The sequence below is a fragment of the Orcinus orca genome, chromosome 6 (genome assembly GCF_937001465.1).
Source record: "Orcinus orca chromosome 6, mOrcOrc1.1, whole genome shotgun sequence".
Lineage (NCBI taxonomy): Eukaryota > Metazoa > Chordata > Mammalia > Artiodactyla > Delphinidae > Orcinus > Orcinus orca.
The window spans coordinates 120,122,282-120,147,421 of NC_064564.1; the positions used below are offsets into that span (position 1 = coordinate 120,122,282).

A 25,140-nucleotide genomic window follows, 5' to 3' on the forward strand; every position below is an offset into this window, starting at 1 on the left:
AAGCCCTTCAAGGTGTAAAGCCCGTAAGAGGATTCCAAGGCTCAGAGCCTCACTACCCCTTGTGCTAGTCTCTGTAATACTATTAAATATAACCTGTGAGAAAGCCCAACGGCTGAGGATGGAGGCCTGTCCAGGACCGGCAGGCAATAATCAACGTGCTGCCCCTCGACACCCTGTTGTTCTTAACCTCCATACTCCACTAGCATCCATTCCTACTGAAAGCACATTTTTTCACTGTTATTAATCTGTGCTGCGCACGCTTTGGTACAGGCACACCTCGGAGATATTGCGGGGTTGGTTCTAGACCGTTACAAAAAAGCGAGTATCACAATAAAGCAAGTCACGTGAATACTCTGGTCCCAGTGCATATAAAAGTTATGTTCATACTCTAATGCAGTTTATTAAATGTGCAATAGCATTGTGTCTAAAAAACGATATACGTACCTTAATTTGAAAATACTTTATTCCAAGAAATGCTAACCATCACGAGCCTTCAGCAAGTTCTAATATTTCGCAATAGTAACATCAAAGATCACTGACCACAGGTCACCATAACACATATAACAGTAATGAAAATGTTCGAAAAATTCCAAGAATTACCAAAATGTGGCACAGAGACAGGAAGTGAACAAATGCTGTCGGAAAAATGGCGCCCACAGACTTGCTGGATGTAGGGTTGCCACAAACCTTAAATTTGAAAAAAACACAAGATCCGCAAAGTGCAATAAATCAAAGTACAATAAAACGAGGTGTGTCTGAATTCCAGCTGATAAGGCTAGCTGAGACCTTTTCAGCCTTCACTTGGGAAGGACAATACATCTGGACATGAATGCCCCAAGGTTTCACTGAAATTCCTTCCTCCTTTTCCCAGGCTTAAAGGCTGATGCGGATGCTGTTTCCTGCAGGCTCTACTTTATTACAGTATGTGGATGACTATCTGGTCTGCTCGCCTCCTCAAACCTCTTCACAGGAAGACATCATCCAACTGCTAAAACTTTTGGTTTCAAAGGAGCATTAAAGCCTCCAAGGAAACACTGCAGTTGCTCGAACTCAGGATCGCTCTTTAGGTCACCGGATCTCGGAACAAGGACGCAGTAGGATCCAGGTAGCCTTCATGGCATTCTGAACTTCCCCAAACCTAACAGTAAGCCCCACCTCCAATGGACTTTCATACAAAGCAGCGCTTCCCAACTGCCCTTTTTTCTCTGTAAAGTACTATTGCTTTCCCTGGTCTCTGGACATGGCTATTACAGGCTATATTTGCACACCCTTAACTGCGATTCCTCTGCCATTCCTGAATAAACTCATTTTGCTGATAAAATAGCCAGCTATTTTTAAGGTTGATAGGTCCATGGATGAAAACTCCCAGAGCCTCTTACTGTGCAACGGGCCCCCAGTCCTCTCGCTGACCGCGGCCCCGCCAGGCTCCAGCCCCTCCAGGCTCTGGGGCAGGCACCCGGATCAAATCCACCTGGTGGGGGAGGGCGGGGTCGAGATCTGGGGTCTGGGGCGCAGAGGCACCCCGCCGACATGGCGGAGCGGTGGCACACCTGCCCGGTGTCAGCGCCAGCCCGAGAAGGCCCGGCCCATCCCACGGCCCACGGGCCCTGGGGAAGCCGCGCGGGGCCGCAATGACAGGGAAATCCCAGGGGAACCGGCTCGAGCGGAAACCCCACCGGCTGCACAGCCCCACCAGCGAGATGTGCGCAGGAGCGAGCAGGGTGGGCGTGACGTCACCGCGCACGCACGGAGGCGCGCCGTGGGATGTAAGCCCGCACGCAGGAGCAGCGACGGCGGGCGCAGGCGCAATGGGACTCCGAGGGCGCGGCAAAGGCGCATTGGCTCAGAGCGATGGGCGGGGAGTCGACGGCGCCGCGATGGCCGCCTACCGGCGTCGGACCTGCCGGCCTTACTGCCTAGCTCGGAGCCGGGCCTCTTGACGACGCCAGAGGGCGAAGCTCCCCGGCCCGCTGCCGCTGTCATGTATCCGCCGCCGCCGCTGCCGCCGCGTCGGGACTTCATCTCGGTGACGCTGAGCCCCGGCCGGAGCTACGACGGCGGCCAGGGCCTGAGGCGGCGCTCGTTCTGGCGGGTGAGGGGCGGCCTGGGGGCCTCCCCGGGGCGAGCGCACGAACGCGGCTCCCGGGGTCTCGGGCTGCAGGGCCGAGGCGAGGCCGGCGGAGCCTGAGCCAGCACGCGCGGGCTGCCGCTCTTTCCCCGCTGTCCCCGTGGCAGCCAGAAACGGTCTCCGCGTGGGTTTGCATTCTCCTCGAACGCGGGCCCGCGCGGTGTGTCGTCTGCAGCAGGATCACCCCAGCCTGCGGCCCCTGCCGAGAGGCAGCTTCCTCCGGTTCAAAAGCAGCAGAGCCCACGCTGGGCTCCGGAATTCCTCGTCGCCCCCACGGAGTGTGTCACGGTGGGAGAGATTTCCAGCTGTGCTCTTGTCAGTAAAAAGTGTCATTGTCTGTCTCTCTCAGAAATGGAAGCAGCTGTCGCGGTTACAGCGGAACGTGGTCCTCTTCCTGCTGGCGTGCCTGATGCTCTGCGGCCTCCTGTCCTACATCAGTGTGGCCGACGAGTGGAAAGGTACCAGCTCCACGATTCCGCTGGGATCCGTGGGGGTTCCTGAGGTCGGACTAAGCGGCAGCAGCGGCTCTCGCAGCTGCAGGAGGCATAGACTCGACACAGTGGCAGGAAGTCGAAACAGAGAAGCCTAGAGTGTTCCCAAGCCTCGGCTAGGAGGTGGCTGTTAATTTGAGGTTGTGTGACTGTTCCCCAGATGTCTGCTGTGAGAACCAGCATCTCACCGTCTCTGTCTCACAGTGAGATTCAGGTCCTGAGGCTGAATGCTGAGTCTGAACGCGTCGCGTGGATTCCTCACACGCGCTACCGGGAGCTGGGAAGGGCCAGGCAGGGTGCCAGTGAGGAGGTGCAGGGTCCCTTCCGAATTGCTCTAGGGTGGCTTCTTTGAGGAGGAGGGCTACAGAGCTGCTGTAGGTTTGCTCCAGTAAATGGCCCGTGTGCCACCTTGTGGCCTTCCCGAAACGGAAATCACAAAGGCAGAGCAACGGGGATGTGGGTGGGGATAAGGACAGAAACGGCCAGGTGCTTTGGAAAAGGCTTGATTCCCTTTGGCCATTCTTGAATTGCTTGAACGGCCCTCTCCGGAGGTCCCGCCGCGTCCTTTTACACGGAGTCATAGCTGTGTGGATGCTGTCTCGAGTGCACGTTGACTGTTCTCCAGGCTTTGTGGCAAATTTGAGATAAAGTAGATTCTCTTGTTTAGCCGTGGGCAGCAGGTCGGCAGAAGGGCCGAAGATGAGACCCGCAAATCCACCCGTCTTGCCAGCTCCTCGGAGAGCAGCTGAGAACCCGGAAACCTTCGCGGGGGCGTCACCTCAGGTACTTTGAATAAACTGTACATGGAGTTGTGACCCGGGCCCGTGCCAGAAGCATTTCGAGACAGTACGTGCTGTTTCAGACAGTCTGGGAAGGGTTCGGTTTCTTACCATTTGTTTGAGGTTTTAACCTCACACTCCTTGCTCTGGGCTGGTTGGATGAAGGAGACGGGGCAAAGGAAGAGGGCCATTCTGTCCCTCGTCTTCTTTGTGCATCTGCTGTGCCGGATCCTTGGTAGGTGTGAGACCCATCCCTTTTCTCTGGGAGCTACTGGCGGGGGACACGCAGGTGGGCACTCCGCTCTGGACCTGCCCGAGCGTCAGTCGGGGCCTGGGAGAGAGGTTTGGGAGTGTGCAGGTGCGTGGTGCCTGCTGTCCAGAAAAGGGGAAGTAGGGGCGAGGCCTAGCCCTGGGGCGCCTTCCGGGGTGGGGGAGGTGGAGCGGGGGGAGGACGTGGAGACTAGAGGGCAGTCTGGGTAGCCAGAGAGCCAGGGAAAGTCCCCTGCAAAGGGCGGTGGCTCTGGGGGGGATGGCCTTGGAGAACCCAGGGCGCTCTGCACCTGGGGACACCCTGCACTGCGGGTGCGCCGAGGGCCCCCCAGGGAGAGGATCCTGGGACAGGTGCTGGCCTCACACCCCTGCAGGGCTGCCCCGGGGAGACACAGGCAGCCGTTCTCCCCGTGTCTCACTGGAGGGTCTGTGGGTAGAAGAGGGAATTTCTCCTCCGGAGCCACGAGCATTCTTTCTGCCGCTTCTGTGGCTGCTCTTCTGCCTACTGACCTTCACGGTCCTGTGAAAGCAGAATGCGGCACGTTTCCCCACTTCAGCGTCCATGACCCCGTCTCTGGTGTCTAGGAGGGGCTGGACGTGAGGGGCTGAACACCCGTGTCTCCCCTGGCACAAGTCCTGGGGCCGCTCGGACCTCCTCTCCCGCTCAGACACCAGCCCTCGTCCCCAGGACCTGTTTGAGCAAGGATGCATCCTTGTTTCGGCCACACCCGCGCTCTTGACCAGGGGGGCCCAGCTGGGTGGGGTTTGAATCCCTGGAAGGAGAATGCTTTCCGGGATCTGCCAGCAAGGTTTCCACGGATGCTGAAAAGCAGAGTCTTCTCCATTCACAACTCAGCGTCCTCACATCCTGGAGGGGTTGCCATCATGCACACTGGTCAGGGCTGGCTGGGAGCCAGGAGGGGCGCTGCCCTCCCCGCAGCGCTCTGTCACTGACTGGCCACCTCTGCCACGCCCTTCCGAGGATGAAGCTGGGGAGTCCGGGCACGGGCCTGCGACGGTGTCTGCGGCTCCATCCATGGGGCCGTGCTGGCTCTCACCCTGCCAGCCCTGCTACCCTCAGGGTCTGACACCCGGAAACGTCCCTGCCAGCGGCTTAACCCGCTGTCCAGGGTGGCACTCGCCCGTTGGCAGAGCCTCCAGCCGGGTAGTCAGGGCCAGGAGCTGGCGAGTAAGGGGCTCCTCCCAGAGCTGCCCGCCATATGAAAAATGAAAACAATTTCCTCTGGGAAATTGCAGCTGCTCCGCCAGTCCACAGTGCTCCCTGCACGGGGCCGGGTCAGACGGGGGCAGCGTCCCAGATGGACGATTGAATCATTTCACGAGTGACTCTTGTCTCTGCTTGTGTCTGTCCAGAAGCCTCCGAGGCATTTCCGACGGGGACCACCCAACCTGCAGATTAGAGCCCCCGATGGAGACGCCAAGGACAGGAGGCAGGACGAGGCCCAGAGGAGGGCAGAGGCAGCCGGCGAGGCTCGCTGGGAAGACGACGCGCAGGGGAGCCGCGTCAGGTACAGCAGAGCTGGACTGAATGGGGACGCAGAGGCCGTCAGGCGGTCTCTGTGGTGTTTCTTTTCCTGGAAAAGAGAGAAGCAGCCTGACGCATAGTGCACCTTCTGGTTTCTGTTCCTCGCAGACAGTGTGTGTCCCGTGGGGGGTGGGAGGGCGTGGAGGCCCAGCCTGAGCCCAGCTCGGCTGCGACCTCGACCTCGACCTCGACCTCGACCGCGGGGCCTCAGCACCTCTGCCCCTGCCCTGAGCTCTCTCTCTACTCCCACTGCAGCTGGAGGGGCACAGGGACCGAACCGGAGCAGGGCCCCCAGCTCCCTCCGAGAAAGGCAGAGGCCGCCCCCAGGCCTTCCCCGCAGGCCCTCAGGATGAGGAACAGTCCAGGTAAGGTCCCGCCTGCGCCCTCTCGGGCCTCCCCTGGGCACTCTGAGGGAGGGGGCGTGCGGACACGCACAAGAGCGGCGGGGCGGCGGGGGGCTCCTGCCGTCCCAACAAGCGCTGCTCAGCCTTGGACACCCAGGTGCAAGGACGCACGGGTCTCAGCATCTGGCACCCCTTAGAGCTTTGCAGACGATGTGGGGCTCCTTGGCGGCTGTCGTCCCGTGTCCGGCGCTGCAGCCGCACAGGAACGTGTGTGCGGGAGGCTCGTTTCCTGCGTGTGTCCGGGCAGCCAGGGGCCTTGGGTGCTGCGGTCCTCATGTCGCCCCTTGAGGGGTCAGTCTGTCCTGTTCCCATTCCATGGACAGGAGAACTGAGTCTGGGTCCCCACTGGGACCCTCTGCTCTCGGTGCTGGAGCCCCCAGGGAGGACAAGAGAGCCCGGAGTGGGGACTCGTGGCCATGCACGTGGGGACACGGGGCGACCGTGTGGGGTTAGAAATGGACGGCAGAGCCGTGGGTGTCGACACTGACGGGACATGTGGCGAAGCTGTGGACACACGTGTTCCCCTGCGCGGTAGCCACGTGTGTGCACGTGGTCCCCCCGCGTGTGGCGGGAAGCAGCCTCTGGACGCGCCCCGAAGGCGCCCTGGGGAGTGTCGGGGTGGCCTTGGTGGTTCTGCTCCCCGTTTCGTCCCCGTTGGAAGTGTCCGCAGCTGATCGGGCAGGACGCAGCACCGCCAGACAAGGTATTTTTGTCCGGGTCACCAGCGCCTGTCACGTTTGATGTCCCCAAACCAGACTGCACATCGCAGCCGTAGTGGTCCCGCGGCCTCCGATCCTTTGCTCTGCGAGTGTTCACTGCCCCCCGGAGGGTGGTCCCCGCCGGGCTCTGGTGGAGGCGGATGGGCCCGGGCCAGGCAGCGGGTCTTGCTCAGACCTTCACTGCAGCCCACGGTGCCCCGCGTCTGCCTCCCTCGCCGAGGGGCTGCAGGACAGCTCTGTCCGGGCGCCCACGCCCCGCTTCCCTCCTCGCAGCCTCGCAGAACGAGCGCCAGAAGGCTGTGGTCGCCGCTTTCCGCCACGCGTGGGCCGGATACCGCAAGTTCGCCTGGGGCCACGACGAGCTGAAGCCCGTGTCCAAGTCCTTCAGCGAGTGGTTCGGCCTCGGCCTCACGCTGATCGACGCCCTGGACACCATGTGGATTTTGGGTCTGAAGAAAGGTATCTGCTCATCCCTAGCTTGGGGGGCCGAGCTCTCGTGCGTGACCCTCGGGCCCGAGCGAGCCTGGCCTGGAAGGTGTCCACGCGCCGTGTCCCGCTGGGCTGTGCCTCCCCTCGTCCTGGGCGCCAGGGTGGCCGTGCTGGCCGTGGGCAGTTCCTTTGTCCCCTCACGTCCAGGCGGCCTGGGGATGCTCAGGCCAAGTGTCCCCTGCGCCCCCTGCCCAGAGCTGAGTGAGGCTGTAGGTGGGCTTCCAGGGGCGTTCCCAGCCCGTGTTTCTGTTGCAGTCAGGCGGGGCCCGGTGGTGGGAGGTGACACGTGATCTGACGGAGCCGCCAGCGCCCCGAATCTCTCCCTAATGTCCTCCTGTGCCGCGCAGATGGGGCTAAGTTGGGATGGTGTGTCTCTAGGTGTTTCTAAACTGGCATTTTAAACACCTGCTTTAAGTTTTCTGATTGGGCTGAAGACCGCCTGCCACTCACTCACCCTCGTGGTCCTTTGTAGCGTGGCTGTGATTGTCGCGCACTTGACCTCGTGCTGCATGGCCTTCCCCCAGCTGCACACTGGCTCGATTTTTTTTGCGGGATTGGAAGCCTTCAGGGTACCCTCTTGCACTAGGAAGTGATGTTGAAACCCTGCAGGGGATGCATGTGGCCCCAGAGGGAGCAGTCAGGGAAACGCTTGGACTGTTAATTTGTTCCTGTATCTCTGCTGTTTCACGTGATAGAATTTGAAGAAGCCAGGAAGTGGGTGTCCCAGAAGTTATTATTTCAGAAAAACGTGGACGTCAACCTGTTTGAGAGCACCATCCGTATCCTGGGGGGTCTCCTGAGCGCCTTCCACTTGTCCGGGGATGTCCTCTTTCTGGAAAAGGCCGTGAGTGTCCCGGCACCAGGGCGGCTCACGTCCTGGGGGCCCTGGGGTCTCGAGTGCCGCACAGTCGGTCCTTTGCTCGTGGGATCAGGGCGGGGAGGCGTTGTTCGCAGTCTGCGCTCCCCTCTGCGCGCTCGAGTCTGCTTCCGTGCACGTGCGTGGCTGAAGTGGCCCCGCTGCCCGCAGGCGTGGTCATTCAGAGCTGGTTGAGTCCAGCTCGGTTTGTGCAGCTCTTCAGGGGTGGGGCCACATGAAGCCAGCAAACTCAACTCTCCACTGGATTAGATGGAAACGGGTGACAGGTTAGTGTCATGCCATGGAGACAGGCCGCTCTGGAACAGGGATCATTGACTCGTCGCTGTGTTGTGTATCAGGAGGACTTTGGAAATCGGTTAATGCCTGCGTTCCAAACACCCTCTAAGATCCCGTACTCCGACGTAAACATCGGCACTGGAGTTGCCCACCCACCGCGTTGGACCTCTGACAGCACGGTGGCCGAGGTGACAAGCATTCAGCTGGAGTTCCGAGAGCTCTCTCGTCTCACGGGAGTTAAGAAATTTCAGGTACCGAGGGGCTGTGCTTCCAGCTGGAGTGGGTTTGCAGCGGGGCCGTCTCTGCTTCAGTGGGGCAGGTGCAGGTCTGTGTGGTCATTGATCCTGGGGCCAGAGACCAGTGAGTTTTTGGTTTTGTCCCACGTTTTTCCTGGTGAATCCCATTATCTCGTGATATCAGAGGTGCAGGCATGAAAGGCATTGACTGGAGGGTGAGTCCTCTGCCTGGCCCAACCCCCGTGCAGTCCTGTGTCCTGAGGGTCCTGGCAGTGGACGTCTTGTCGTGTGGCGCTGTGCGTGGCCCCGGGTCCACCTACTGTTGTCCGGGACTCTTCTGAGCCAGCGAGGGCGGCCGGCTCTGTCGTGGCTGCTGCCGTGGGATGTGTGGAGTCACCGGGTTTTGTAGCCAGTTCAGTGCAGATGACACCGTGGTCGTCCCAGCTGTGGCACCTGGACTGTGCCCATGCACATGTCTGTCCTGGGCGGGCGGCTGGAGCGGTGTTGCTGGCATGGCTCCTGCTGTGTGGTGGGACCAGCAGGTGCACGTGGAACGGAGGGCTGACTTGTGGGTTTTGTTCTTGGCTCTCTGTGTGTTATTGCCTCTAACAGTGTCTGCTCACCACCTTAGGCAGGGCCCCTCCTGTGGACGATGTCTCTGCTTGTGGGCCTTCCTCTAAGGTTGCCTCTATTCGTTCAGCTTTTTTTCTCTCTCTCCTTTTTTTTTAAAGGATGGCATTTTATTTGTTTTATTTTTTTAATTAATTAATTATTTTTGGTTGCGTTGGGTCTTCGTAGCAGTGCGTGGGCTTCTTATTGTGGTGGCTTCTCCTGTTGCAGAGCATGGGTTCTAGGCATGCAGGCTTCAGTAGTTGTGGCTGCAGGGCTCAGCAGTTGTGGCTTGTGGGCTCTAGAGCACAGACTCAGTAGGTGTGGCACACGGGCTTAGTTGCTCCGCTGCCATGTGGGATTTCCCGGACCAGGGCTCGAACCCGTGTCCCCTGCATTGGCAGGCGGATTCTTTTTTTTTTTTTGGCGGTATGCGGGCCTCTCACTGTTGTGGCCTCTCCCGTTGCGGAGCGCAGGCTCGGCAGCCATGGCTCACGGGCCCAGCCGCTCTGCTTCATGTGGGATCTTCCCGGACCAGGGCACGAACCCGTGTCCCCTGCATCAACCACTGCGCCACCAGGGAAGCCCGGCAGGCGGACTCTCAACCACTGCTCCACCAGGGATGCCTTCCCTTTTGCTTTTAATTGAGATTTAGTTTATATATCGAGAAATCCTGTCTTCTGTGTACATTGCGTGTACTCACATGTCTGTGACCGTCATCGTTATGTAATTCCAGAACAATTCCCTCACCCAGATTGAACCCAGCACTGTTTGCCGACCCCCCTTGGCAGCCGCACAGGGCTGGGCTCTGGCATGGGCCCCATTCTGGTCAGTTCGTGTCCCTCCTGCAGTGACTGCAGTCTGGGCGCTGAGTGAGCACGGTGTCCTCAAGTTGCAGGACTGGTCAGAACCCTTCCTTTCCAAGCGCAGACAGGCTTCCTCGTGTGGGCTGACCGCGTGTCTGGACGGTCACCTGCTGAGCTCTGGCCTGTGTCCCACTGGGGATCTTGACAACACGGCTCCTGTCGGGTCCCGTCCTGCACAGACGTCCTCGTGTGTTGTCCAGCCATACTTGTACCTCTTCGTGGGTGTGTGACTGTGTCTCGCTGGAGCAACTTTTCTGACAGTCAGTGGTTTGTTTTCTGAGTTTGTGTGTTGGGCTGCTGTGTATCTTCGTGTATAAGTGAGTCATCAGGTCCCTTGCCCATCGGTGGACTGAAGGGGTCGTGTGCATGTTGTCAGGACGCATACACGTGCTACGGTGGCCACTTGCTCCTAAGATGTCCCCCAAGGGTGGGGGCTGAGAACCGTGGCGAGGGCGGGGTCAGCCCTGTGGTCAGGCCCGTCGGGGCGACAGCATCCAGGGAGCGCAGCCCGCCCTGCTCACTGCACTGCCCTCCTGTGCCCCAGGAGGCCGTGGAGGAGGTGACCAGGCGCGTGCACTCCCTGCGCGGGAAGAAGGACGGGCTGGTGCCCATGTTCATCAACACCAACAGCGGGCTGTTCACCCACCTGGGCGTGTTCACCCTGGGCGCCAGGGCCGACAGCTACTACGAGTACCTGCTGAAGCAGTGGATCCAGGGTGGGAAGAAGGAGACACAGTGAGGCCCGTTTCTCAGCTCTCAGGGTTGTGGGAACTGGCAGCCGCGCCAGCTGGGGCCGGGCCCCTCCGCGGGGTGGGGTTCTCCTCACAGCCTGTGTGCAGAGCCAGGGCCCGGCTGGCCGCTGGGGTCCACGGCTCGTCAGTGCCGGGCAGCCGGGGTCTTCCTCGGGCCTGTGGCCGCCCCTCTGGCGTCCGCTCCCGTGGCAGACGACTGGGGCCACCTGGGCCTCCTCGAGCTTAGTGCCCTGACCCTGAAAATGCACGCTTCCTGGGGAGCAGCCGTAGCTCCTTGTCAAGGTTGGAAAATAGAGATTAACCCTCAAGTCTCAGGCCCAGGGGTGACAGTGACCCAGAATCAGGGGCAGGGGCAGCTCCAGGCCATCACCCACGGGTGAAACGAGGGTGTCACCCACTGGGGAGCCCGTGGGCTGGTTCAGAGAACCGGGGTGAGCGCGTCGGGGCCAGGGGCTCGGCAGAGACTGGTCTCTGGTGGCCCCTTGGGGCTGGTTGGGAGGCACGGGCCCTGGTGAGGGGCGGGGGCAGAAGCCCACGGGGCTGACGCGGGCCTCCACGCGGAGACTGGCGGGGCACCACCCCAGACAGGGCAGCCGCGAGAATGGGGACGGGCGCTCAGGGTCGTGCCCTTTCCCGGAACACGGGCCCCGCTGGTCTGCACAGGCTACTGGAAGACTACCTCGAAGCCGTGGAGGGCATCAGAAAGCACCTGCTGCACAGGTCTGAACCCAGCCAGCTGACCTTCGTGGGGGAGCTCGCCCACGGCCGCTTCAGCGCCAAGATGGTGAGCCTGGGCTGACGCGGCCAAGTGGGGTCTTGGGGCTCCGCCCTCTGTCCTTGACATCGGATGGCTCTGAGACTCCGGACGTCGGAGGGAACCATGCGATTCTGGCCGCGGAGTGTGAGCCGTCCCGAGTGGACGTGGGCTGCGCAGCCTGGGCTGTCCCATGACAGGGGGAGCTGAGGTCTGTGTGGTGCCAGGGCCCCTCCCCTGCTCCAAGCCCCGCCTCCCGTGCTCCAGGGGACCCCTGCCCCCAGCCCCCCTTCCCCTGCCCTCCTGCAGCTGGTGTTCCATCGGCCGTTTGGGGCAAGAGGTGAGGGAGACCCGGCTCAGCATGTGCTCCCCGGGAGGTGGTGGTCCTTCTAGCAGCTTCTGCCCTGTGCATGTGGGGCCCCGGTGTGTGGCCTGCAGTTCAGTCCCCTGTTGGAGCCCTGCCGGCACTCAGGCCTGTTGGCTCCTGGGAACACGGGAGGCCTGATAACGCTGGACCCGTGTGGAACCCGTGAGGCCGCAGGTCCATGGTGGTGAGGTGACCCTCTGATTCCAGGACCACCTGGTGTGCTTCCTGCCGGGGACGCTAGCTCTGGGCGCCCACCACGGCCTGCCCACCGACCACATGGAGCTGGCCCAGGCGCTCATGGACACCTGCTACCAGATGAACCGTCAGATGGAGACGGGGCTGAGCCCCGAAATCGTGCACTTCAACCTGCACCCCCAGAGGTCCCATAAGGACGTGCAGGTCAAGGTGAGCCACGCTGGGGCCGGTGCGGCTCAGGGGCGCCAGGGCAGGGGCGTGGCGAGGCTCATCCTGAGCCCGCATTCCTCCCCAGGCCGCCGACAGACACAACCTGCTGCGGCCCGAGACGGTGGAGAGCCTGTTCTACCTGTACCGCCTCACGGGCCAGCGCAAGTACCAGGACTGGGGCTGGGAGATCCTCCGCAGCTTCAACGCGTACGCGAGGGTGAGGCCGCCCGCCCCTGGGTCTCATCCCCAGCTCCTCGCCGTCGCCTGCCGCTGGACTGGGTGGGGGAGGGCCCAGGGGGCCAGGGCATCCCTCCTCCCTGTCTCGGGGGGCCAGCCTGGGTGGGGCGGGTCCCTGCAGCGGCCCGAGGTGCACAGGGCGTGTCCCTCCTGGGTCGTCTGTGTCTCGGCCGCTGCTCCCCAGGACGGGTGCCGTGACCGCCACCACCCCCGCTGTGCTCAGGCCCAGCCGCCCATCGTGCAGCCGGGGCCATGGCTCAGAGAGGGTCTCGCCCTGCACAGGGCCCAGTGCGCAGCCCAGCAGAGCTGAGACCTGGTCTTTGCCCCGTGGCACGTGAGGTGCTGGGTTGTACACCCCTCGGGTGACCTCCGGGCTTTTGCAAGACCTGTACAGGTTCTGGAGGTCGCACTTTCCATCTGGTCACTTGCAGGCTGCTGGCATCCCCCAGGGGGTCCCTGGAGGAACCACGGCTGACCTCCGGGGCGGCCAGTCCCCTTGTGGGCCTTGGTGTCCTCACCGCCCCAGACCCTGCCCTGGGGGGCCTCTAGCCTGCAGCCCTTCAAAGGGCTGAGCCTGCGTCGTGACGCCGTGGCCTTGGCTCTCGTGCAGGTCCCCTCGGGCGGCTACTCTTCCATCAGCAACGTCCAGGACCCGCGCAATCCCCAGCCCAGGGACAAGATGGAGAGCTTCTTTCTGGGGGAGACGCTCAAGTACCTGTACCTGCTCTTCTCCGACGACCCAGACCTGCTCAGCCTGGACACTTACGTGTTCAACACGGAGGCTCACCCCCTGCCCATCTGGGCCCCCTCCTAGGGCGGGACGGCTCCCGAGTGGGTGCTGCCCGGGGGACTGATGAGTCCTGTCATGGAGCGTGCCTGTGGGCAAGACCATGGCCCTGACCTTGGCTGTGCAGTGTCCTCCCAGCCGGCTGGAAGTGCTCCAGGCCGGGCTGATGACCGAGGCCAGCGGCAGCTGGGCCAGGACGTTTCGGGGCCTCATAGCTGCTTGGGGTGGCCGCTGGGCTTCTGGTGCTCTGCCACGGGTCTGGGCTCCTTGCCTGGTTCTCGTCGGGACACCGTTAGGAACAAGTAGGAATAAATCAGTGCTGTGATTCAGGGAGGTCCCGTCCACCCGGGGAGCCTCTTCCTTCTTCCTGAGAAAATGAAGTCGTGACTACATTCCTGAAACCCGAATGCCCTCCTGCTGGCCGTGCAGGGCTTCCTAGGGGTCCTGGGCCACACTGGGTCCCCAGAGCCCATGACGAGATCAGAGACAGGTGCTGCGGGGACAGCCTGGGTGCAGCTCAGCCTCGAGGCCTCACAGCCTGTGAACACGCCCCAACCCGGGGGTCTCAGGGGGCATCCGTGGCCTCATGGGGATCTGGGCCCCTGGCTGGCTGTGCTGTTTACACGTGGGACTCAGGGATCCTCCCCTTGCCCTTGCAGGGGCTGGGCGGGGCTGGGCCGGCAAGTTCACTGGCTCCCAGGCCAGCCCTGATGGATGGACTTTCCAGTGGAGATAAAAGTACATTTGTTCTAACTGGCACCTGCTGTGTCTTTGTTTCCGGAATCGCAACTGTGAAACGGGGAGGGGCGGCAGGGGCAGTGTTTGGGTCAGGTCTGACGTGTCCAGAGGTCAGCTGTGCCCCTGCCCCCGGGGGGGGAGATTTGGGAGCGTCAGCTTCCCAGGGCAGGTGCTGGCCACAGTGGTGCCCAGGGTGAGAATATGCCTGTGACGGTTGCCGGCACCAGTAAGCATGGCGGGCCCTACCTGCTCTGCCCGCTTCCCTGGCGTGTGGGGTGTCCGCGCCTGGGGCTCCTTCTCAGGGTGCCTGGTCAACCTATTTCATTCCTTTTTTTAAAAAATAAATTTATTTTATTTAATTTTGGCTGCATTGGGTCTTCGTTGCGGTGCGCAGGCTTCTCATCGCGGTGGCTTCTCTTGTTGCGGAGCACGGGTTCTAGGTGTGCGGGCTTCAGTAGTTGTGGCTCGTGGGCTCTAGAGTGCAGGCTCAGTAGTTGCTCTGCGGCATGTGGGATCTTCCCGGACCAGGGCTCGAACCCGTGTCCCCTGCATTGGCAGGCGAATTCCTAACCACTGCACCACCACGGAAGCCCTCACTCCTCTTCGTCAGCCGGCTGCATCCACGCCTTAGGACTGACCCCGGGGTAGCTTTCCAGAGAGAAGCCAGGATCCTGGGCCTCGGCTGGCCCTAGCTCCCAGGCCCTGGTGGCCCTGCAGGACAGGCCAGCCCCTTCTTTGTGTTGAACGTGAGGAGACTTCGTTCTTACCCCTAGAAGCCTCTGCACAGGCGCCGGACCCAGGGTCAGCCAGGGCCTGGCCTGTTGCTGTGGCCCCTCCTCCGCTCGCACCTTGTGCGCTCCCCCTCAGGCAGGGCTGCCGCCCTCCACTTGCCCACGGGCCCTGCAGGCTCCGTGCCCGGCGGGTGCCCGGCAGGTGTGCGGGGCCCGTGTCTCAGTCGGCCTCTTGCCCTGCCTCTCACGGCTGTGGCTGCCTGCCTGGCACGACCTCCCCAGCTGGGGGGGCACGTGATGCCCCCTGTCGCCACCCCCGCCCCCCATACCCCAGCGCGGGAGCCTCTTGGGCAGCGGTGGGTGTGGGACTCGGGACAGCAGGGTTCCCACACGGTGGGGCCTGAGTCCGCTGAGTGAGGCAGACTGCCCCCCGGCCCCGCCCAGGCCTGGCCCCAAGCAGGGGGACTTGGGGGCTGCAGGGCTCCCCAGACGGACACTGCAGTGGTTGGGGACGAAGAGGATGAAGAGGACAGCTGAGAAGGGAGGTGGAGGATCACCGGGGTGGCCTCTCGTGGTGGTGTGGATTGGCCACCGCAGGAAAGGCCGGTATCCCCCGTCACCCAAGGCACAGATGGGAGCTGAGGACTCTGCTTTATTTATCAGCGGAGTTTAGGAGGTGGTATAAGTGTGTTCACTGTGTCCAGGGCCTCAAGACAGGACAGGACGTGGGACAGGACATGCCTGACAGGCCACCAGTGTTTGTCCGGCCTCTCCCTCGGGCAAGGCCCTGCCCACCCTGGCCAAGCTCCAGGTTCAGGATGTCGGGCCAGGGCTCCTCCCCCGCTTACTCGCCTCAGGCTCCCAGCAAGTCCTCCCTGGTCCTGCTGGGGGAGCACCCCTCAGCCTCGGAGCCCCTGTGCTGTGCCAGCCGCAGCCGCTGCTCATGCCTCGCTGCCTCGACCCACTTGCCGATGAGGGTGGCCTCTAGCCTGCGCGCCTCCACGACAGATGCGGGGTCTTCTGGGTGGGACGCTCTGAGGAGCAGGCGTGGGGGGCACTCAGCAGGGCTGGCAGGCCCCGAGCCTCACACCACCCTAGCCCACGTCCACCCATCGGCCCAGGCCAGGTACTGCACCCCCTCCCCAGGCAGGACCACACCTGAGGTCCAGGTGATGCGCTCCCCCGTGGATGGTGACGGCGAGGACTGACATGCTCAGGTTGCTCTGAATCTGTATCATTGAAGGAGCATCCGTGTCAGGGGTGCAGACTGTGCTCTCGGCCTCAGCCTCGCAGCACAACCTGCTGGGAGGCTGCATGTCCCAGCCTGTGGCGTGCAGTTAAAGCAGTAGTTTGAGGTGACTGCATAGACCTGAACGGTCCCATTAGAAATGAAAGGTGAAGACGAATGAGTCAGAAGCCAGGCCGCCATAAGAAGTAGGAAAAGAACCAACAAAGGGAGAGGAGGGAAGAAGGGAGATTGGAACAAAAACCAAGGAGGTGCAGAGCCAAGAGTGCCGGGACCCACACAGGGCAGGGACTTCCTGGCCTGACTCACCCCTCCCCCGGCCCAGGGGTCCAGGTCACCGTTGGAGAAGATGATGTTGCTGGCAGCCGTGAGGTCTGAAACGGACAGAGCAAGCAGTGGTGGGGACCGGGTGGGCCCCCCCCAAGTCTGTGACCCAGGGGCTAGGGAGTGTGGGAAACAGAGGCAGCTCAGTGCAGGGGGAAGGATGCCGCCCCCAACCCTGTCTTGAGCCTCACCGCCTCCCCCAAAGCTGGTCTGCAGCCAGTCCTGCCGGGGCCACACGCCCCACGTGTCCAGGCAGTACTGCTGGCGCAGGGCTTCAGTGAAGGGCAGGTCAGGGAAGATGTCCGACACATTGTTGCTGGAAAACGTCAGGTTGATCTCAGTGCAGGCCTGCGGGACACCCACACCACCATCAGGCCAGGGGACCAGGACACCACATGTAGCACCCCATACCTGGCAGTCCCAGGCCCCCAGCTCCCACATACCTGGTAGTCCCAGGCCTTGGCATCAGGGCCCAAGCCGCAGCCCGTGGGGTCGGCACAGACCTGGTACTGCAGGTAGATGTCATAGCAGGGCTCCGTGCCCGAGGAGTTGTACACCAGGCCTGGGGGAGAGGGGTACTGGGGCTGGGTGCCTGGACACCCACCCTGCCCCTTTAGACGGGTCGAGCAGGTGTCAGGGGCTCTGGGGTCCTATGGGCCCAGTGAGGAGTGGATCTGTACTATCTGCTGAGGGCAGCTGGGCAGCCCACCTTGATGTTCTCCCTCCCAGCAGGGTGGGCCGAGGTGGGGTGTGCTGCCCTTTGCACTAGGGACCTCCCAGAAGGCCCTTGGGTTCGCGCTCTCCAGGCTGGGCCATGAGGGGGATGGCCACTTCCTGCCCCAGGGACCAAGTGCAGGCTTCTGCGCTCCCCGCCCCCGTACGGCCCTCATTGCCGCCCGCCCACTCCTCAGCCCACCCGCTCCCCTGCCAACACTGGGCCCCTCACGCTTGACACCAGCCCAGGCAGGTGGGCAGACGCACCGGCCAACGATCGGAGCCCCTTGATCCTCTGGCTCTCGCTCAGCAGCTGGTCGCAGCCAACCTGTGGGTGCCAGCAGAGCCCCTCAGCCGGCCACCCCCCTCGAGACCTTCCCTAGTCCCAGGTCCCAGAGTGGGTGCAAGGTCCTGGGGCTGGCCAGCTCTGACCACCCCAGGGCAGCCGGGCCCTTCCCTATCCACAGGACACTGCCCTCCCCGGGCTCCCGCCAGCCAGGGGTGGGTGCCTCGCCTTGACGGGGTTGGCAGGAAGGTGTCCCACGAAGTCGGTAGGGTACGGGTAGTCCATCATGGCCAGCAGGGTGAAGGCATTCCGGGCAAACCCGAAGAGTTGGGTCAGGTCCCCTGGGCCAGAGAGTGGCCAGCAGGTGCCGAACTCTTGGCTGACCGTGTCATAGGCTGCCAGGAGGAGCAGGACAAGGGTCTCTGGAGCTTTCAGGCACATGTGGGGGAGGGGGAATGGGGGGCAGGGAGGCAGGGGGCGGCCTCCTCACCTCCCTGTAGGAACAAGTCCTTGATCTGCCGGAAGGCGTCCCGCACGGCCTGGGCACACTTGGGACTCTGGCCCTCAAAATCCTGGAGGAAGGAAGGGTGTGGCTGCACTCGCAGCCTGGGCTGCTTGGGGGAGGGGTCGGGGGCCGGAGGCTTCACTTACTGCTGAGACGTCGCGAAAGAACTGGTAGGGGTCACCGAGGCCTGCCACCGAGACGACAGGTGCGCTGGCTGCCAGTGCCCCCGCCACGAGGTGGGGGTACTTTATCCTCATGTAGGCGCTGAGCATCCCCCCATAGCTGGGCAGGGGCGCAGGGTTAGCTGGGTGGCTCCCCACGCCACCCTGCAGCAGCCCGCTCCCGCCGGCCCCAGTGCGCCTCCGCGACGACACCAGCCTCCTCTCTCCTTTCTCAGAGCCCCCCACCCCATGCCTCCAAAGGACCCCAAACTTCTAAGACCCACAGAAATTCTGGCCGGGGCCAGGCTTGCATTTGTTCCGGGAGAGAAAGGAGACGAGGACGCACCTCCCGCCAAAGGCGATGGCGGGGGCGTCCTGGGCCCCAAGTTCCTGCCGAAGCGCCCGGAGCAGCCCCGCGTAGTCGGCCAGGGCCTGCTCCACCGTCAGCAGCTCCGTGTACCCGCGGCACCTGGACCGCTCACCGAACGGGAGAGACTTTCCGTAGTACCGCTGTGGGCAGGAGACCAGGGGTCACTGACCCCGCGCCCCCGTCTGGCCCCCACTCCCACCCCCAGCCCCAGCCGGTACCCACGTGCTCGGCAAAGACGACCAGGGCCCCCTGCTGCGCCGCCAGCTCCAGGATGAACCCCGAGTTGTTGGCGAAGGACCACACGTCCCCCTCGTTGCCCGTGTAGAAGAATATTGGCCCCTCGCCCCTCTTCCAGAACTTCTCTGTCGGATGGAGGCAAGGGGGCGGGTGAGGCGTGGGGTGCCCGTCCTCACCCGACAGCAGGAACTGTCCCCAAGGCGACCTCACCTGACAGCAGGAACCGCTGGCGGAAGGTCTTGTTCCCAAACCTCTCGAAGTTGAAATGGTCCAGGAGCTGCTCGAAGTAGGCCTCCTGAAAGTCAGGGTCCGTGGCTCTGTGGGCTGGAGGGCACAGCGCTCAGCGGGGGGGACCTGGGGGTGCCGGGTGGGGGGCCCGCGGGCCGGCACTCACCCCCGGCCTCCAGGCTGCGCAGCTGCAGGGCCAGCACCAGGGCCAGGGCCCACGTCGGGGCCGCCTGGGCCGCGGAGCTCATGTTCACTTTGCCCGCCGGCTCCGGGTCAGGTGGGCGGGGTCACGTGACCGGCAGGACGCCCTCACGTGACGGCCTGGGCGGGGCTGTGAGCAGCTCTGCCGTGTCCTGCCGGCGGCCAGCTTCCGGGTCCTCAAGCTTCTGGCGCTCCTGTGTCACCGTGAAGATGGTCGCTGTGGGGGCACAGGAAGTGGGCAGAGGGCTCGAGGGCCCGGTGCTGGGGCGGGGGACGTGCCTGGCCAGTCACCCGTCCTCTAGCGGCCACTGCTGAGGGCCGGGCGCCGTGCCACACACGCACCGGGCGGAAGTGCCTGCCCCGCTGCCCAGCCGCCTCCCGGCCGCACGGCGTTGTCCTGGGTCGGGCCCCCCAGCGGGCAGCCCCAGGGGAGGGTCACCGTCAAGGGCAGGGTTGGAAGGCCGCCTCCTGAGCAGCTGCTCAGAACGAGCCCTGAGAGGGAGAGAGGGAGCCTTAGGAGGATGGGGGTGGGGGCTCCGTCGAAGAGGGTCGGGCGCCGTGGAAGAAGAGCCTGTCCTGTCCGAGCAACAGTGAGGGCCCGTGTGGCTGGGCAGGGGGCGGGCGAGCGGGGGCCTCGGAGCCCAGGCAGGAGTTTGGGCAGCTGGTGGGGGTGGAGAAGGCTAGGAGGCCAAGCCTGGGATCTGGGACCCCCTCCCCTCCCCATCAGGCCAGCCCCCTCACTGGCTCCACAGTACCCAGAGGACGGAAGGGCCACCTCTCCCCCGGTGCCAGTCCAGGGCCCGGTAAGGGGCCAGACAGGCCAAGCTGGGCGGCCCGCTCAGCACAGGTGGGGCCGTGCTGACCACAGTCCTGCTGGGGACGTGGGCAGTGAGCCAGGCAGCAGAGGGAAGGGGAGCCACCCGTTCCCACTCCCAAGACTGTCCCCGGCCAGCTCGACCCCCAGGCTCTGCCCAGGCCTGGACTGTCTGGTGCTGGGACGGCCCAGGCTAGGCTGGGGTCCTGGGCTCTGGCCACAGCCGGGAAACCGGGCCAGCTGGCCCATTGGCTTCCCCTCACACAGTCCCAGGACTGTTGCAATGGCAGTCAGCATGGTGACAATGACTGTCCATCACATGACACCACCCTATGGGTGTAGTCACCCTGAGGTCACCCAGTGCCACACCACAATCATCCCACAGCCCCATCCCCATGTCCCTGTGTCCCCGTCCCCATGTCCCTATCCCTATGTCCCTGTGTTCCTCACTTTCCCATGTCCCCACCCCCGTGTCCCCGTGTCCCCATGTCCCTATGTCCCCGTCCCTGTGGCACCATCCCTGTGACTCCATGTCCCCCACGGCCCCGTGTCCCCATCCCTGTGTGCCCACCCCCGTGCCCCCGTCCTTGTGTCCCCATGCCCCCTTTTCCGTGTCCCTGTGTGCCCAGGTTCCCATGTTCCCGTGTCCCTGTTCCTGGGTCCCCATCCCCGCACCTAGGGATTCCTGTCCTGTGTTGAGAGAGCTACACTTGAAGGCCCCCAACGGCCTCTTCAGGGTGGGGGCAAGGACAAGACACAAGGACTCACAGCCCCTTCCCCTGGATGGCAGCCCCTCCCCAGGCTGCTCTCACTTGCATCTCTTCTTCTATCAGCTCAGGGGCCTTATCCCAACACCCCCACCACAGACCCACCACGTTCCCCCCTCCCAACCCTCCAGGCAGCTCCTCCATGCCTGGGGTGGAACTGAAAAGGCCCAGAGAGGTGCATTCTGATTCCCTCTGAGACTGTCCTGCCACACCTGGTGACCCTGAACACTCGGGTATGCCTAGGGGTCCAGGGCCCTTCCCCCAACTGCCCGGGGCCACTGACTTTGGGGACAAAGCTGGGGCCTGATTCCCCCTCCACAGCTGACAGATTTGGGGAGCCAGGCCCAGTCCCTCATCACAACCTACTCTGCCCTTTTCAGACCTCAAAGCTGCCAGGAACCAAGGGTGGGGAGGGGGGATGGATGGGAGGTACCAAAGTAGGTCCCAGGGCTCTCAGCTCTGGCCCATTAAGTTATACACTTTCAACCACGTTTAAATGCATTGGCTTTTTCCCCCCCCAAAACACAAATAATCTTTTACTTACTTACTTACTTACTTATTTGGCTGCGCTGGGTCTTAGTTGCAGCCTGTGGGATCTTTAGTTGCAGCATGTGGGACCTAGTTCTCTGACTAGGGATAGAACCTGGGCCCCCTGCATTGGGAGCTCAGAGTCTTAACCACTGAACCACTAGGGAAAGTCCCTAAATGCACTGGCTTTAATGCATCATCATTATTTCTAAAACGAGTTCATTTTTCCAAACAGAAACCATTCACTCATTAAACAACAACTCCCAATTCCCCCTCCCCCCCGGCGTGACCTCTGTTGTCCGGTCTCTATGAATTTGCCTGTCCTAGATGCCTCATGTAAGTGGAATCATACAGAGTTTATCTTTTTGTCTGGCTTTATTTCACTGAGCATAATGTCTTCAAGGCTTATCTGTGTCACAGCATGTGTCAGGCTTTCCTTCCTTTTTAAAGGTAAATAATATTTCATTGTATGGATGGACCACATTATGCATATCCATTCACCCATCAGTGGACACCTGGGTTGTTTCCAACTCTTGGCTATTGTTTAAAATGCTGCTGTGAACCTGGATATACAAATATCTCTTCAAGACCTTGCTTTCAATTTTTTGGGGGGTATACCCAGAAGTGGGATTGCAGGATCATATGGTAATTTTATGTTTCATTTTTTGAGGAACCTCCATATGTTTTCCACAGCATCTGCATCATTTTACATTTCAACCAGCAGTGCACAAAGGTTCCAATTTCTCCACATCCTTGCCAACACTTGTTTTCTGTTTAATAGTAGCATCCCATGAGTGTAAGTGGTCTCTCATTCAGATTTTGATTTGCATTTTCATGATTAGTGACATTGAGTATCTTTTCATGTACTTATTGAACATTTATAAATCTTCTTTGGAGAAATGTCTTGCATGGGCAAGGGGTGTCCCCAAGCAGGTCCCAGTGCTCTCAGCTCTGACCCACGCGGCACCTGCAGTTATGCCCACGTTCATGTGTGTGTGTGTGTGTGTGTGTTAAATTATACATAACATATAATGTACCCTTTTGACATTATAAAAGGTGTTTTCATTCTTCATTTTGTTGAGTTTTAGTTTTTTGTTAATTTGGGTTTTTGTGGTTTTGTTGAGTTTCAAGAGTTTTTGTTTTTGTTGTTGAGTTTTAGAAGTTTTAAAAAGTATATTCTGGTTATTAAACCCTTATCAGATTTGTAGTTTGAAAATGTTTTCTCCCATTCTGTGGGCTGCCTTTGTACTCTCGATAGTGTCCTTTGGTGCACAAACATTTTTACTTCGATGACATCCAACATGTGTCTGTTGTTGCTTGTGCTTTTGGAGTTTCATCTAAGAATCCGCTGTCAAACCCAAGGTTATGAAGATTAACCTGTATGTTTTTTTCTAGGGGTTTTGTGGTTTTAGCTCTTATATTTAGGTCATTGATTCACTTTGAGTTAACTTTTTGTATATGGTGTGACGTAGGGGTCCAACTTCATGTGGAAATCTAATTTTCTCAGAATCATTTGCTGAAGACAAATTATTTCCCGTATTAAATAGACTTACTGCCCTTGCAGAAATCAATTGGCCATAGATATATGAGTTTATTTCTAGAGCCTTACTTGTGTTCCATTGGTCTATGTCTATCCTTATGACAACACCACACTGTTTTGAACACTGTGCGTTTGTAGGAAGTTTTGAAATTGGGAAATGTGCGTCATCTAACGTTGTTCTTTTCCAAGATTATTTTGGCTATTCAGGGCCCCCCTTGCAATTCCATATGAATTTGAGGATTGACATAAAATTTCTGCAAAAAAAAAAAAAAGAAAAAAAACACTGCTGGAATTTTGATAGGGATTGCATTGAACCTGTACATCACTTTGGGTAGTACTGACATCTTAGAATTAAGTCTTCCTGGGACTTTTCTGGTGGTCCAGTGGTTAGGACTCGGTGCTTTCACTGCTGGGGCCGTAGGTCAATCCCTGGTCAGGGAACTAAGTATAAGCCGCGTGGTGCAGCCAGAAAAAAAAAAAAAAAAATCTTTCTACCCGTGAACAAAGGACATCTTTCCAATTATTTAGGTTTTCTTTAATTTATGTCAACAATGTTTTATGGTTTTCAGTGTACAATTAAATCACCCCCTTGGTTAAATTCATTTCTAATTATTTTATTCTTTTAGATGCTATTTTAAATGGAATTGCTTTCTTAATTTCCTTTTGAATTGTTCATTGCAGGTGCGTAGAAACATAACTGATTTTGTTGATCTAGTACCCTGCAGCTTTCCTGAATTTATTATCTCTAGTAGCTTTCTTGTGGATTTTTTTGTGTATATCTTCTAGATATTTTCTTTGCTTACCAGGGAGACTGCACTTAACATCCTAAATTTATAACAGCGTACTTGAGGTGGACAACTTCACTCAATCACATACACTATGCTTCTAAACAGTTCCATCTGCTTTATGTTGTCATTGCAAATTACGTGTTTGTACACTGTGTGCACAATTACATGAATTTGTAATTGTTGTTTATGCATTTGTTTTCCAAATCATGTAGTAAATAAAAAGTGGAGTCATAACCCAAAATACAGTAATACTGGTTCTTATACTTGCCCATGGTTTTGCCTTTACCACAGATCTTTATTTCTCCCTATGGCTTTGAGGTACTAACATCCTTTCATTTAAATCTGAAGGGCTACCTTGAGCATTTCCCGTAGGCCAGGTCTGGTGGCGATGAACTCCCTCAGCTATTGTTTATCTGTGAATGCCTTAAATTCTCCCACATTTTTGAAGGTCAGTTTTGCTGGATATAGAATTCTTGGTTGACAATTTTTCCATCACTTTATTTTTTAAATTTATTTATTTATTTTTGGCCGTGTTGGGTCTTTGTTGCTGCGCGTGGGCTTTCTCTAGTTGCAGCGAGTGGGAGCTACTCTTCGTTGCGGTCCGCAGGCTTCTCTTGTTGTGGAGCACGGGCTCTAGGCGCACAGGTTTCAGCAGTTGTGGCTCGCAGGCTCTACAGCACAGACTCAGTAGTTGGGGTGCATGGGCTTAGTTGCTCCGTGGCATGTGGGATCTTCCTGGACCAGGGCTTGAACCCGTGTCCCCTGCAGTGGCAGGCAGATTCTTAACCACTGAGCCACCAGGGAAACCCCCAGCAGGCACATTTATTGAAGTGAGGTCAAGTTCAATGTTCACAACTTAAGTTCGGGAGCAGAGATGTGAAAGAAACTTAAGAACCAGAAGGGACCTCTTGCAGGGTCTGTCTGGGGAAAACGCATAAGAGTTTTGTTTTTCCTTAATTTTTATGAGACCATGAGAGAAATTACAGAATGAAGGTAAGGAAGATCATATTAATTGTTTTGTTTTTTCCTCCTTTGGTCTCCTATCAGTGGCTGGACAAAAACCTGATTCTAGGCAGAAGTAAGACAAAATCAGCATTTGGGACACATACACCCGAATCAGAGGAAGAAGTCCTTATAAAGTTTTAAATGGTGACGGGGCAGTTTATCAAAGGAAATGGGTTTGAGAAGAAACCTTCTGAATGTCTTAGCTCAAGAGGCCAGCTTAAGGAAGGACAGACGACTGAAGACATGAGAAAGCAGACAAAGCACTAGGGAGCAGATGTCAGCGGCCAGGAGAAGAAATTCCACCTAATTAAAATACAAATCTAATCAGATAACCAAAACCCCACTGACGGAGTTATTCCCAGAAACACACACACACTCAATGCTGAGGGTGTCAATGAAATACCAGAGTTCAGCGTGAACTTACTTCCCATTCAAGGACAGGTGGCTCCTCGGACAGACAGAGGCACAGGGGCCTCAGATGGGCCCACCGTTACCGAGCCCAGGGTCCCAGTCCAGGGTCCTTGTGCCAAAGCCCACCACAGACAACTGTGGTTAGCAATGTGGGGTCCTTACTCCAGGCACTGCGGGGACTTGGGGGCGGGGGGTCTCGGGAGGAGGATGCCGGGAAGAAACCGTTCGGGGAGCGGAGCTCTGGTCGGGGGTCGGGGAGGGGCTTGCTCTAGACCAGACGCCGGCGGAGGGGGGCGGCGAGCCTGACTGGGGTCCTGCGCTCAGCGGGAGTGGGAGCGCCCCGCCTCGTCTCTCCTCACGGTCTCAGATGCCCGTGTCCGAGGCTGGGTCCCGGGCGTCCCGTCCCGGGGAGGCTGTCGCGGCCCGGCTGTCCCACGCCAAGACTCGGGCCCAGCGCCGCCGGACGCTCACCCGCCAGCACCAGCAGTGCCGCCAGCAGCCGCCGTCCGGGCTCCGGCCCGGGCTCAGAGTCAGCGCCCAGGCGCCCCCGGCGG

At 59.7% G+C, this 25,140-nt stretch overlaps 2 protein-coding genes across 6 annotated transcripts; one reads left to right on the forward strand and one right to left on the reverse strand.

The window, feature by feature from the left end:
* The first annotated feature begins 1,835 nt into the window (after positions 1 to 1,835).
* Positions 1,836 to 14,089, forward strand: MAN1B1 (mannosidase alpha class 1B member 1). Of its 3 annotated transcripts, none has more exons than XM_033415224.2 (13): positions 1,836 to 2,092; positions 2,478 to 2,586; positions 3,287 to 3,402; positions 5,043 to 5,197; positions 5,470 to 5,579; positions 6,611 to 6,796; positions 7,522 to 7,670; positions 8,090 to 8,230; positions 10,235 to 10,425; positions 11,106 to 11,226; positions 11,771 to 11,968; positions 12,054 to 12,175; positions 12,816 to 14,089. In XM_033415224.2, the coding sequence occupies exons 1-13, from the start codon at positions 1,982 to 1,984 to the stop codon at positions 13,057 to 13,059; spliced, it is 1,953 nt and encodes a 650-aa protein (XP_033271115.1). In that variant the 5' UTR covers positions 1,836 to 1,981; the 3' UTR covers positions 13,060 to 14,089. The 3 variants fall into 3 exon arrangements, with proteins under 3 accessions (XP_033271115.1, XP_012394188.1, XP_012394189.1); XM_012538734.3 differs by having other exon boundaries at positions 1,837 to 2,092; positions 8,042 to 8,230; XM_012538735.3 differs by having other exon boundaries at positions 1,839 to 2,092; positions 8,042 to 8,230; positions 12,054 to 12,185.
* On the reverse strand, positions 14,076 to 24,755 carry DPP7 (dipeptidyl peptidase 7). Of its 3 annotated transcripts, XM_049711227.1 has the most exons (14): positions 24,600 to 24,755; positions 18,699 to 18,950; positions 18,515 to 18,628; positions 18,290 to 18,429; positions 18,044 to 18,207; positions 17,683 to 17,818; positions 17,522 to 17,603; positions 17,260 to 17,426; positions 17,013 to 17,073; positions 16,475 to 16,593; positions 16,223 to 16,379; positions 16,017 to 16,081; positions 15,620 to 15,690; positions 14,076 to 15,495 (listed from the first exon to the last, which is right to left on the reverse strand). In XM_049711227.1, exons 2-14 carry the CDS (start codon positions 18,778 to 18,780, stop codon positions 15,315 to 15,317), a joined length of 1,539 nt encoding a protein of 512 aa, XP_049567184.1. In that variant the 5' UTR covers positions 18,781 to 18,950; positions 24,600 to 24,755; the 3' UTR covers positions 14,076 to 15,314. The 3 variants fall into 3 exon arrangements, with proteins under 3 accessions (XP_049567184.1, XP_033271130.1, XP_004285075.1); XM_033415239.2 differs by lacking the exon at positions 16,017 to 16,081; XM_004285027.4 differs by lacking the exon at positions 24,600 to 24,755 and having other exon boundaries at positions 18,699 to 19,133.
* Positions 24,756 to 25,140: the final 385 nt, after the last annotated feature.

Bases quoted from the DNA above. Each gene is read 5' to 3' on its own strand.
- MAN1B1 (XM_012538734.3), top strand. From the start codon at position 1,982: ATGTATCCGCCGCCGCCGCTGCCGCCGCGTCGGGACTTCATCTCGGTG. The intron at 6,797-7,521 runs GTATCTGCTCAT...TTCACGTGATAG, and splicing joins GATTTTGGGTCTGAAGAAAG to AATTTGAAGAAGCCAGGAAG. The intron at 8,231-10,234 runs GTACCGAGGGGC...CCTGTGCCCCAG, and splicing joins CGGGAGTTAAGAAATTTCAG to GAGGCCGTGGAGGAGGTGAC.
- DPP7 (XM_049711227.1), bottom strand. From the start codon at position 18,780: ATGAGCTCCGCGGCCCAGGCGGCCCCGACGTGGGCCCTGGCCCTGGTG. The intron at 18,208-18,289 runs GTGGGTACCGGC...TCCTGCCCACAG, and splicing joins TGGTCGTCTTTGCCGAGCAC to CGGTACTACGGAAAGTCTCT. The intron at 16,380-16,474 runs GTATGTGGGAGC...GGTGTCCCGCAG, and splicing joins CCAAGGCCTGGGACTACCAG to GCCTGCACTGAGATCAACCT.